Here is a 12,958-nt window from a genome sequence, read left to right as displayed (position 1 = left end):
AAATTATGAAGTAATTTCTTCTTCAATGTGTCATTTAGAACAATGGGTCTGGTGCCTGATTAATCACTAGAATAATCTCTGGGAAATTTTAAATATATGGATCACCCACAGGTTGAAATTACTATGTTCTTTTTTTTCCACAACCCAAATCAGAGATATCCTGAGAAACTTTTTGTTCATTTTTAAACAGTGGTTATGCTTCTCATTATGGAATATAATCTGTCAACCATGTTTAAAAATTTTCAATGATACAGATTCAATCATCGGTAAAGTTTAGTGGCACTGTAGGAATATTTCTCATGTAGTAGCTCTGACCTAGGTCTAATTTATTTAGAGTAAATAGAGCCTATCATTTGGATCAAAACAAGCCCTGAAACAGCACACAAATGAATCTATGTTCAGGTAACTCTCTGGCAGAGAACACCCAATGTTTACTTCATTTCATAAAACTGTGACATTACTTTCTACACAACATTGTTCTAGCAGTTTTCAAAATTCCTACTGAGAAAACCAATAGTGTAGAAGCTTATAGTAAGAGATACATAGTTCATCCTCATTGTATGTGCATTAGTGGTCAACTAGATGATGATGTGTTGAAACACAGAGTAAACTTTTAAAAATTTGTCCTAAGTGTTTGTATTCTAATATCGTGCACTCTGATTTTAATTAAGACCACAATACTAGGTACTAATATGAAATCAACTCCTATATTCACTGTAATGTGTTCAAATTATTTTCCAGAAAATCACCCAGATGACCATCAGTTTTAGAAAATTGGGCTCCATTCTTAAGTCTTAATTGATTGAAAAGGGTTGATTGTGTTCACTAAAAATAAATGAAAATACAGATGGTTGTGAGGAAGTAATTTTATCAGCAATGTCTTCCAAACCAAAGGACAACTTCTGTACATATTTTGCTATATATTCTCAAATAAATTGGCATGCATACATATTCTGATAATTCATAAATAAAAATTGGAATAGTATGCCATATACAAGTTTGAATATTGATATTTCACTTGCTAGTATAATGTCTGTATTTTTATACAGGCTAAATTTTTCAGTGAACATAATTTTTGATGTAGTATAATACACAATATCCAATCATACTTGATTTCAATTATAAAAATACTATATATCAGTGCAGAAAAGCACATTGAAATATACTGAAGATTTTTGTAACTTTTAACATTTAAGATTTTTCAATTTTAGAATATTATTTAATGTCAATTTTAGAATAAAAGCAGCACAATTTATTTGTAATCTCCTAATAAAAGAGAGATCCTCTCTGCATTTGATGTATTTTTTCCATTTACCTTATCGCACAAACCACTATTCCATCATATTGATGCTCTTAGCATTAGAATTGATTCATATCTCTAAGTATATATTCCTCTGATTTCCCTTAGGATAGATTTATAAATGTGGAAATAATGATTTTAATCTCGGACACTTTAAAAATCACTCACTGCTAAATTTTTCTGTGAATAACATTTTCTCCAGAAGACATGAACCATTTACATTTGTGACTGGTAATATTCAAGAGTAATCATTTCACCATAGCCTTATTTTTTCTTTTGAAAAATAAAAGTTGACTTACAGTATTATATTAGTTTCAGGTGTACAGCATAGTTATTCAATATTTTTACATATTATATTCTATTTAAAGTTACTATAAAACACTGATGATGTTCCTTGTGTTGTACATTATGTTTGTAGCTTATTTATTTTACCCATAGTAGCTTTTATCTTTGAATCTCTTATCCCTATCTTGCTCCTATCCCCTTCCCTCCTCTCATCGATAATCTCTAGATCTTCATATATGTGACTCTATTTCTCTTTCTGTTTGTTGTTGTTTTCTCTCTCTCTTTTTTTGTTTGTTTGTCTTTTTGTCTTTTTAGGGCCTCACCCTAGGTATATGGAGGTTCTCAGGCTAGGGGTCTAATTGGAGCTGCAGCTGCCGACCGATTTGTTTCCACTGTGCCATGATGGGAACTCCTATTTTGTTACAGTCATCCACCAAAATTTATTAACATTAGAAAATAATATTTACGCTTGTCTGCTTCTTTGTTATTTCATCTAAGATTCTTGGGAAAGGAATATGTTTTCATTCGAACAGAAGAATTTGAATATATATTTAACAAATAAAGAATATAATTTCAATTGAATGATCATTTTTGATATTTCTGATGATTACTCACTTGAAGAATATATTTTTGGAAAAACGATAATTTTTCATTTGTCTTATGGCTTTTTTCCATCCTAAAATTAAATAATCAATTATCTATAGTATGTCATCATTTTTTCACAGCCTTCTCATATAGGAACATCTTTAATATTCTAAATAAAGTTTTGTTGTCTATTGTAATATTACACTTAACTTTTTTCTTACATGTTAATCTATTTCCTCCTGCTATTTATTGAGCAATGCTTTATTGTTCTACTAATTTGTGATATTTTCTTCATTGTACACTGAATTAATCATTTTTTATCTTTGTCTAATCTCTATATGTATTTTAAATTAAATTGTAATTTATGTGGATTTAATGTATGTTTTAATTTCTAGTTGAGAAATTCCATCATAGGAGTTCCCGTCGTGGCGCAGTGGTTAACGAATCCGACTAGGAACCATGAGGTTGCGGGTTCGGTCCCTGCCCTTGCTCAGTGGGTTAACGATCCGGCGTTGCCGTGAGCTGTGGTGTAGGTTGCAGATGTGGCTCGGATCCTGCGTTGCTGTGGCTCTGGCGTAGGCCGGTGGCTACAGCTCCGATTCAACCCCTAGCCTGGGAACCTCCATATGCCGCGGGAGCGGCCCAAGAAATAGCAACAATAATAACAACAACAACAACAAAAAGACAAAAAAAAGACAAAGACAAAGAAATTCCATAATAATAATTTGTCCCTTTCAAATTTATCTCAGGATAATATGAATCAGAGTTTCCAGTTATCCAAATTTTTTTTTTTGGCATTTTGGGGCTGAACCCATGGAATACAGAAGTTCCCATGCTAGGGGTCGAATTGGAGCTACAGCTGCCAGCTTACACCTCAGCCACAGCAGTGTGGGATCCAAGCCATGTCTTCAACATACACCACAGCTCACAGCAATGTCAGATCCTTAACCCACTGAGCTAGACCAGGGATCAAACCTGCATCCTCATAGATACTATTGGGATTCATTTCTACTGGGCCACGATGGGAACTCCTATCCAATATTTTAAAGTTGGAAGTAGGAGTTCCCTTTGTGGCTCAGTGGTTAACGAATCTGACTAGGAACCATGACGTTGAGGGTTCAATCCCTGGCCTTGCTCAGTGGATTGAGGATCTGCCATTGCTATGAGCTGTGGTGTGGGTTGCAGATGCAGCTCAGATCCTGCATCACCGTGGCTGCAGCATAGGCCGGCAGCTACAGCATGGATTAGAGCCCTAGCCTGGGAACCTCCACAAGCCACGAGTGAGGCCCTAAAAAAAAAACTTGGAAGTAATGCATATCACTGTTCAGTTTATGAACTATATCTATATCTATATACATACACATACATAAAAATCAAACAATCAAGTATGACTATATATATATAATACATATTCATTGTAAATTATTTGAAAAAATGCAAAAATATTTTACTATTATATTGCTATAGTTTGGTCCCATGATCCAGAGAGGAGATGTATGGAATGGGGGAGAAAATTAAGTAACCTTGGGATATTAATGTTTTTATATATGAACACTTTTACATAAACATTTATTTTGCACTATTTCAGTGTCTGTAATGAAAAATATTTTTTCAACAAAGGTATCTAAATACAGAATCTTATTCCTGACGGGATTTTCCTTTTTCCAACAACCATTCCCTAAAAGAATTGACCTGCCCATTTGTACCCTCAACTGTGAGTCATTTAATCACTGAAAAATTTTTGTGTTTATCATAGTGAACATAAGCATTAAACATTTCATATTGAGAAAAAATCTCTCAGCTTTATAGGAGTGAGAGCAGTTCACAATAGAAAAGTCACTTGAATTTGACTTAAAATAATTTAATTATTTTGCTCGAATAATGTAAAATGAAGCAACACCCACCAAACTGACAAAGGATTTTGTCTCAAGTCAGAAAAAAATGGAAACAGTATTAAACTTAAGTCCATAGAAATCACATGAAAAATGGCATGTTGAAGGCTATGAATAGAAAAGTAATAAAAATTAACAAATGTTAAAATTAATGACTAAAATTACTGGTTATCAAAAATACAAATTAAGGAGTTCCAGTCATGGCTCAGTGGTTAATGAGCCTGACTAGACTAGTAGCCTTGAGGACATGGGTTAAGGATCCAGTGTTTCCATGAGCTGTGGTGTATGTTGCAGGCACAGATCAGATCTGGTGTTGCTGTGGCTGTGGAGTAGGCTGGTGGCCACAACTCTGATTCAACCCTTAGCCTGGGAACCTCCTTGTGCTGTGGGTGTGGCCCTAAAAAGAAAAAAAAAAACAAGTACAAATTAAGATACTGTTTTGTATATCTATATTTGTGAAGAAAACAAAAAAACAAACAAACAAAAGTCCTGGCCTTTTCATACACTGGTGATGTCAGGAAAAATAATAATACAATAAATGGAAATCACATAATGTTACGTTTTAGGGAGTCTTAAAAAAGTTTCTACCCTTTTACTCAGTCCTGTTTTAAAAATGTGCTGAAGGCATAATAAGAAACTTAGGTAAAGATTTTCATTGCAATGTTTAGAGTTGAGTTAAAGGGGAAAAGTGATATGCTAATACAGGCAGCCCTCACTTTGCATGATCTTGCTTAACTGCACCCACAGAACCAGGAAATATGTCCTTGCTTTGAGTGAATCTCAGTGACCACAGCACTGTGCAAAGGGAGGACTTCCTGCATTCAATACACACTTATGCACAGGCAGATGCCAGACAGAGCAGGGGCTGCATGAATATAACTAGAACCCCTGGAAGGGGTGCTGGCTGTGGTCATAAGGGAGAGCGTCACGCTCACATGACAGATTTTGCATTAGAATGTTATACAGACATTAAAATAGAGAACCTCCCAATTAAGAAAAGGCCATGTCTTTTCATGCAGTTTATTTACAGGAAAAGGATACTTCAATACATATTAACTTTGTAAAATACTAGGATTAAGGAAAATTAAAACTCATTCTTTATATCTATGTGCCAATTTTCTTTTGTAAAGAGTTATTGCTTTTAATTTTTTTTTTTTAATTTTTTGTTGTCCTCTTAGGCCCACACCCACGGCACATGGAGGTTCTCAGGCTAAGGGTCGAATCTGAACTGTAGCTGCCAGCCTGAGCCACAGCCATAGCAACTCGGGATCCAAGCCAAGCTTCATCTACGACCTACACCACAGCTCATGGCAATGTTGGGCGATCCTTAACCCACTGAGTGAGGCCAGGGATAGATCCTGCATTCTCAGAGATACTAGTCAGACTCATTTGTTTCTGCTGAGCCACTGTTGGAACTCCAAGTTATTGCTTTTATAAGCAAGAAAATAAAAAAAAAATAACAAATGCATATTTCCAGATTCATCCAGATCCTGATATAAAATTAAAGCATCTTTATTTATTGATGTTAGAATTTAAATATGATAGTAGGAAAAAGCAGGGTTTAAAACTTGTTCTCTAAAGGTATTAAAGTGATGATCATCCAGAGTCCTAATTCAAGCTTCTATTATTTTTCCCTTTTAAAATATTGTGCTTTGGAATAGATTGAGATCTTCAGATATTTAACAAAGCTATCTTTATATGTTAGTAGTGAGGGATGAGGGCATATGAAAATCACTATCTCCCACTTCACTGTTTTAATCCAGAAACCAAATTTTTCTTTCTTACAGAAATTTACTTCTCAAGAGAGATTTCCTCCGAATAAAGTATTTATTCTGGAAATTAAATATCACTAGCCCAGTAGCTATGATACTGTATTATAAAATTGAGAAAAAGTGAAAAAATATGGATTCCAATTGTTTCTGTTGCATGAATATTTTCTATATTGCATTTATATCTACTATTTTCACACAATAAAATGATACTCCTAATGTTATTAAGGATATAGGGAAACTAGGGTACACATTTTTTGGTGTTGATTTCATATGTGACTACATCCAAAAAAAAATAAATAAATATGAAGAATAAAACTGTGGTAATTTATTTTAACATAACTGATTGGAAGTAATAACTTATACGCATAAAGATTTTCCTAAAAGTGGAAAAATTAAAATTCCCTAAGTATTAAAAGGAAGTGATGAACGATATATGTCATATCACAGTTAAGTTATATTATGCTTTTAAGTAAAGACCAATTCCAAAGATTATCAAGCAGTCTGGATTATGCTTGCACATATTTAGCTGCAAAACACTAAAACAAAATTTTCATGTGTATTAGACCAGCGTTTATTTTAAAATTGTTTGTGGCTGGACAAGAACCAAAAGATACTATTTAAAATTATGTTAGAAATAATGCTAATATTGTAGGGACAAAATGATCTAAATATCTTACGTAAGAAATAAAAATTATAAATCAAGCTTGGGAACCTCCCATTCATAAGGGTATCTGTTTTGATTAAAGGACACTAATGAAACAAATCATTGGGTTCATAAAATGTAAAATATCAAGTATTTTTGTTGAAATAATAAAACCCATATAGTTTTACACTCAAGAGGAGTAAACACAAAAATTAATCCAAAGTTTATTCAGGACAGATATTGAAAATTAGAGAAATGAAATTTTTTTGAAGATAATCAACTTTCATTAAAAGAATACATGAAATATGTCCTAGGGAATATGTTACCATATATTTGAGGAAATATACTGTAATGCACGTCACTTTGCTGGAACGAATAGCTCAGTGATGCTCATCATCGGTAACCTAAGAAGTAAAAGGAAGAACTGCTCTCTGCCAGTTAGTCAAGAGGAAGTGAATTCTTGAGTGAGACTAAAACTTGAACCTGCTTAATCATAAACAGCTGACTTCTGTTGCTCTTTCCTACCAATCATCATCTCCAAACAATTCCTCAATTATTTGTTTGCATTAGATTCTCATTGATCCTGCCCTCTGCATATAGAATGTTATTGCTAGGAGTTCCCGTCATGGCTCAGTGGTTAGGGAACCCGACTGGCATCCATGGGGATGCAGGTTTGATCCCTGACCTTGCTCAGAGGGTTGAGAATCTGGCATTGCTGTGGCTGTGGCATAGGCCTGCAGCTTTGGCTCCAATTTGACCCCTAGCCTGGGAACCTCCGGATGCCAAGGGTGTGGCCCCAAAAAGACAAGAATAAAATAAAACAAAATGTTATTGCTAGTCCAGATAATTTCATTCCAATGTTGGCAGAACCTACAACAGATACTTTTGGATTGTTTTAAAGACTTATTTTTCATTGGGAAACTGTTAAAATAGAACTTTTCTCCATGGTCCTAAGTTTTCTTGTACATGTTCTTCTTAAAGCCTGTTCCACATCCTTGTTCCTCAAGCTATAGATAAACGGATTCAGCATGGCACTCACAAAAATGCAAAACACTGACACAATTTTCCCTTGTTCAACCGGTTGTTCATTTGTGGGTCTCAGATACATGCAGAAAAGGGACCCATAGACCATCGTGACAGCTGTCAGGTAGAGAAGGCTTTGCACTGCCCTTCATGGGAATGGATGCTTGTAATGGTGTTGAAAATGAAAACATAGGAGATGAGGATGATGAGGAGGGAACCTGTGAGGTAAATCCCTGCAGACATAAACAGGGCAGTTTGCTTTATGTAAGTGTCAAAACATGTCAACATTAGGAGGGGTGGGTCAGCACAGTAGAAATGGTTGATGGTGTTGGGTCCACAAAAGGACAAGTGAGAGGGCAATATTACCTGCATGGTGCCCACTGTAGATCCCCAGAAGTAGGGGAAAGTGACCAGGCAGATGCAACGTGGCCTGGACATTCTGCTGTTGTAATGCAAAGGTTTGCAGATTGCCATGTACCTGTCATAGGCCATGGCACCAAGCATGTAATACTCAGTAAGGAACAGAGTCACAAAAACAAAACATTGGGCCAGACACCCTGTGTAGGAAATGTTTTTCTTCTCAGATAAGAAATTAAAAAGCATCTGAGGAGAGACATTAGTAGAATAAAAAATATCTACACATGCTAAGTGGGTGAGGAAAAAGTACATGGGGGTTTGCAGCTGGGGAGTGAATCTGATTAATAAAATCATCCCCAAGTTTCTGGTCAGGGTGATGAGGTAAATCAGGAGAAACACCACAAAAAGGATGGGCTGCAGCTCTGGTTGACTGGTCAGTCCCAGCAGAACAAACTCAGTTGCTTCAGTGCCGTTGTGTTGGGGAAATATCTTCCTCTTCATTTTCTCTATTAAGAGAAGAATAATTTTTCAGTTATAAAATTCAGAATTTATTTTTCAGATATAAAAAGAGAAATGAATTGTATGCAGTTCAAGACCAGACAAAATTAGCACTAAAACCAATTGGTTTTGAAAAGAGAAGTTAAAATAAGTTATTGCAAGAGTTTCAATAGATGCCTTCAGATGGTTGATGGTGCTGATTAAACTGGACAATATATTTGATAAATATGTTTTGAAGTTCATGCACCACCTGTGTTGGCATCTTTGAAACTCCCACCTTAATTCATCTAGCCCATATTGAATTTGAGTTAGCCCTTTGGTGTCCCTCTGTAGAATCAGAACACCTGATACTCAGCCATAACTACTGCCATCATCTGATTATGACATAAATGCTCGATTGGGCAAAGAAGAGAATGGTTGGCTTTCTCACATCGGTTCTATTATTGTCACCGAAGTCAAACCTTCCACAATCGAAGAGGCATATACTTCTTGAGAGCCTCTTGTACATTTATTAAGATTCAGTTTCTTCTTTATTTTTCCCTTACTTTCCAGTAGCAATAAACTTCTCCCAGTCCTTTGATGTTCTCCATCCCATCTCCATGTTCTATGTCAACAACTGGTAATCTGGGTTATTTCTTACCCTAATACCTGCTATATATTAGATTCACATTTCAGTTAATCTCATACCTTTGACTTCACACCTTATAAATAAATAAACTATCAGAAAGTCTCATCTGCTCTACCTTTAACACATTTTGTACTGAATCTTAAAACATCTTGGCAGCATTTTCTCCTTACCTGTCAGGTCTACAGTAAAATTAGCTCTTACTTAAGCTACTTAATAACTTTCCCTCATCCACAGTTGAAAGCTTTTACCCTCCCACACAAGCCACTGATCTTTTATGAACATAAAAATATCATGCTACTGATCTGGTAAAGTGGTCCAAGACTTTTCACTAGACTTCTTACCAGAGTATAGAGGGACTTGTGTAATGTCTTTCAGACTCTTCCACGACTTTCTCTTTAGTCCTTTTCTCCTGCCATATTGACCTTTATGCTGTTTATTTCATTTTTTAAAAAAATCAAACTATAGTTGATTTACAATGTTGTCTCAATTTCTACCGTACAGAAAAGTGACCAAGTCATACATGTATACATATATATGTGTATACATATGTGCCTGTGTGTGTGTGTGTCTGTATACACATGAAAGGGATATGTGTGTGCATTCCCTTTCTTATATCTTCCACCATGGTCCATCCCAAGCTGTATCTTGAACATTCTGACCACATTCTTGCTTCAGGGCCTTTGCACATACTGTTCCTTCCACCTAGACTGTTCTTCCCTGGGACCCATAAGTGACTCATTTCATCATTTCATTTACATCTCACTTCTAATAACATATACACTGAAAGGCATTGCCTGGTCTCTTGTCTCAGTTACTCCATCCCCAAAACAGTTGAATTGTAATCCATATTTTTTCTCATATCATTTATTGCTTCTGAGATTATTACTTATTCATACAAATAACTGTTAGTTTCATGTATTATTGTCCGTCCCTCCCATCCTTGGAATGTGAGCCACATACGGGCAGGAATTTTTTGTGTGGTATAGCCCCAGAATATGAGAAAATGCTTAATTATGGTCAATAAGCAGCATCTATCTCTTAAGTAAATGGATGAACTAGTGAGGTAACTTTTCCACTTACATACATTAATTAATTTTCCATGGCTTGTAGATCTCTTACCTCCATGATGTAAGAGAGATGGAGTTACCAAAAACAACTACAGATGTCATGGAAACAATGTACAGGAAGGAAGCACAATTAAGGCGTGGTTATAATAATGCAATCTAGTGATAATGATTCCTGATTTAAACCCTTGATAACTGACAGTTAAAAATGGCAGGGTGGTCTTTTGGGAACAGGTGGAAGTTGACTGAAATGAGTTATAGTTATCTCTATAGCAAATTTTGCAAGGGTAGGAGGCCATAGAAAGATCACATTTTTAAACAGATAATTCTATAGCTTTATTAAAGTAATATATTCATATATCTAAGACTCAGATCAGTGGTTACAGACACTGTCTTCACATTGGAATCAGGTGTGGAGCTTCTAAAATCACTGATCCTTGGGACCCAGCTCAACCGAGGTGGGTACACAAGTTGGTGTATCTTTAACAAGTTTTAATGCACAGCCAGGGCTGAAGAATTTAGTAAAACAATTGAGATGATATACTTAATCTAAATAAAAGGAGTCATATAATTTTACCCTATGATAACTTACACCATCCCTTTTCAGTGAATTCTGAGGCATTGCACTAAACCCCCTAATATAGAATTATCATCATCAATGGTATACAGACACTTGTTGATTAACTCTTTTTTTCCTTGTAGGGTTGCCCATGGCCCATGGCATAAAGAAGTTCCCAGGTTAGGGACTGAATAGAGCTACAGTTGCCAGCCTATGCCATAACCACAGCAATGCCAGATCTGAGCCATGTCTATGACCCACTGAGGAGGGCCAAGGATAGTACCCATATCCTCATGGATACTAGTTGTGTTCTTAACATACTGAGCCAAAACAGGAACTCTGTTAATTAACTATAATGAAGGAAAAAATCCCATTCTATGATTTCAGCCCTTGTAACATTCTTTAGGTTTTAGGAAGCTGGGAAAGAAAATATCTTCCTGAGAGACTCTGTAATTTCATCTTAAGTTTTCTCATATTCAGGAAATAGAAGGAAAAGGAAGAAACCGTATCAAGGATAACACCCTTTTATTATTAATTACATGTGGTTGCGGGCTTAGTTCTGGGATTCACATGCAGAAACACCATTTTTGAAAAGATTTAGTGTAGTTATGTTTCAAGTTAGGAGCTGAAGTGAAGGAGTGGAAGTGAAAGATTTATTGTTCTCATTCTCACTAAAGTATTCAGAGTTGTAAAAATACCAATGCACATTGCTTGTGCTGAACGGTGTCTGAGAATTTTTCAGTCCCCCCATTAAATATCACAGCCCTTGATGCCATGGATCTCCACCATATGGCTTCATTCCAAATTGTTGAGATCCTCTTCATTCCACAAGGAAGGTGTGTGAGAAAATGAGAGTGATAAAGATATTCCAAAAGAAGATAACAGTTAAATGTATAAAATCATTACAGTTCAAATAGTAGAACTATTGAAAAGAATCACCATTATACTTAGCATAGGTAAGAATTCAAAATTAAAGATCCATGCATGGAGTTCCCTGGTGGCTCACTGGGTTAGGAGTTGAGCATTGTCACTTTCGTGGCTGGGGTCCCTGGCCTAGAAACTTTCACATGCCATAGGTGCAGCGAAAAAAACAAACAAACAAACAAACAAACCCCCCCCTCCACACAAAACAAGTTTCATGAACAATGCAGGGGGAAGAAAACCAATTTTTTTTTAATCTCTATAAGGTCTTTTCTAAGAACATTGGTCAAACAGGATGATTCAGCTGAAATTTAAATAAAATTCACAGCAGTGTTGGAAGGAACACAAATACGGTAGAGAAAAGTATATTCCCCTTGAATAAAACACTGTAAACCTGTTTTGATGATTCTGAATACACCAAAGCTATCATATTTCAATGCAAAACTAAATTGGAAAAACCTGAGAAATTCTTTCAAATGAAGAAGACATTTGTTTCATTTGTTTTATTCTTTCTCACCTTTAACCTAATGCTCATTTACCCAAATCCCTTTACACTTTCCTCTCAAAAAATAAGTGTTTGAAATCATTAAGAACATATGGAGTGGGAGTATATTGTCTTGTGCCAAATTCTAAGAGGCTAGGATTGAAGAAGGAAAACATGTTAGAAGGGAAGTACGATATTTGGACTTTTTAAATTCCAAAAATTAGCTAACACTCCATAAATTACTCTAAATCTTAACTATATTGTGAAATGAACCTGTAAGTAAAGTCGGGGTGGTTGTAAGGCCTGTCTGACCTCTTAATACATCACAAGTCACCTGCTGTCTTTGACAGAAAAAGTTTGGGGTCTGTCTGTCTGCTGCTTGGTCTTAATGTGGCATTTTTAGAGTCACTACTAATTGCATTTTTATGTTTGAAAGAGGAAATAGTAAGAAATCAAATAATATTTCTTATGAATTCTTGGTTTTCAGAAATGTCAGACTTACCTGTGAAGGAATGGTGGTTTCTTAGGTTCCTTAGAGGTCCCCAAATAGGAGGATTTACACCTGAAGGGCTAACTGGGGAGGGGAGTGGGGCGAGGCTCATCCCTGAAGCATTCACCAAGAAGTTACCTAGAGGATGTTATTAGAACTCCCTCTGGAGGTGGTTACAAAAGTCACATACTAATAAACAGGATCTTAATGTATGGGTTGATCATTAGAAGCTCACAGTGTCTTTTAGTAAACGTAAAAGCACATAGTACCAATTTTGACATTGGGAGTAGTTCTAAGGCAGCTGAAACTACATTCCCACATTCTTTGTAATAAAAGATCTCTTATCTTATCTCTTTGTAATAAAAGATTTGCTTATCTTATCCTCAGCTGGAATAACTTTCTGTCTTCTGAATCCCCATGGCTGTTTCTCTGCCTCTTTCACAATCCTTGTCTCCTT

General features: G+C 35.7%; 1 protein-coding gene across 1 annotated transcript in view; it reads right to left on the bottom strand.

Annotated features, from left to right (window-relative positions):
• The window catches only part of LOC100152964 (olfactory receptor 1019-like), a gene marked incomplete at its 3' end in the record, with an annotated part of 41,562 nt that extends 28,949 nt beyond the window's left edge, over positions 1 to 12,613 (bottom strand). The window contains 2 exon segments of the mRNA XM_021082134.1: positions 7,753 to 8,363; positions 12,514 to 12,613. Coding sequence (XP_020937793.1) covers positions 7,753 to 8,363; positions 12,514 to 12,613 — 711 coding nt within the window.
• Between the last annotated feature and the right edge of the window lie 345 nt (positions 12,614 to 12,958).

Source organism: Sus scrofa, unplaced genomic scaffold, assembly GCF_000003025.6.
Source record: "Sus scrofa isolate TJ Tabasco breed Duroc unplaced genomic scaffold, Sscrofa11.1 Contig53, whole genome shotgun sequence".
NCBI lineage: Eukaryota > Metazoa > Chordata > Mammalia > Artiodactyla > Suidae > Sus > Sus scrofa.
This window is presented reverse-complemented; position numbering and strand designations above follow the sequence as displayed.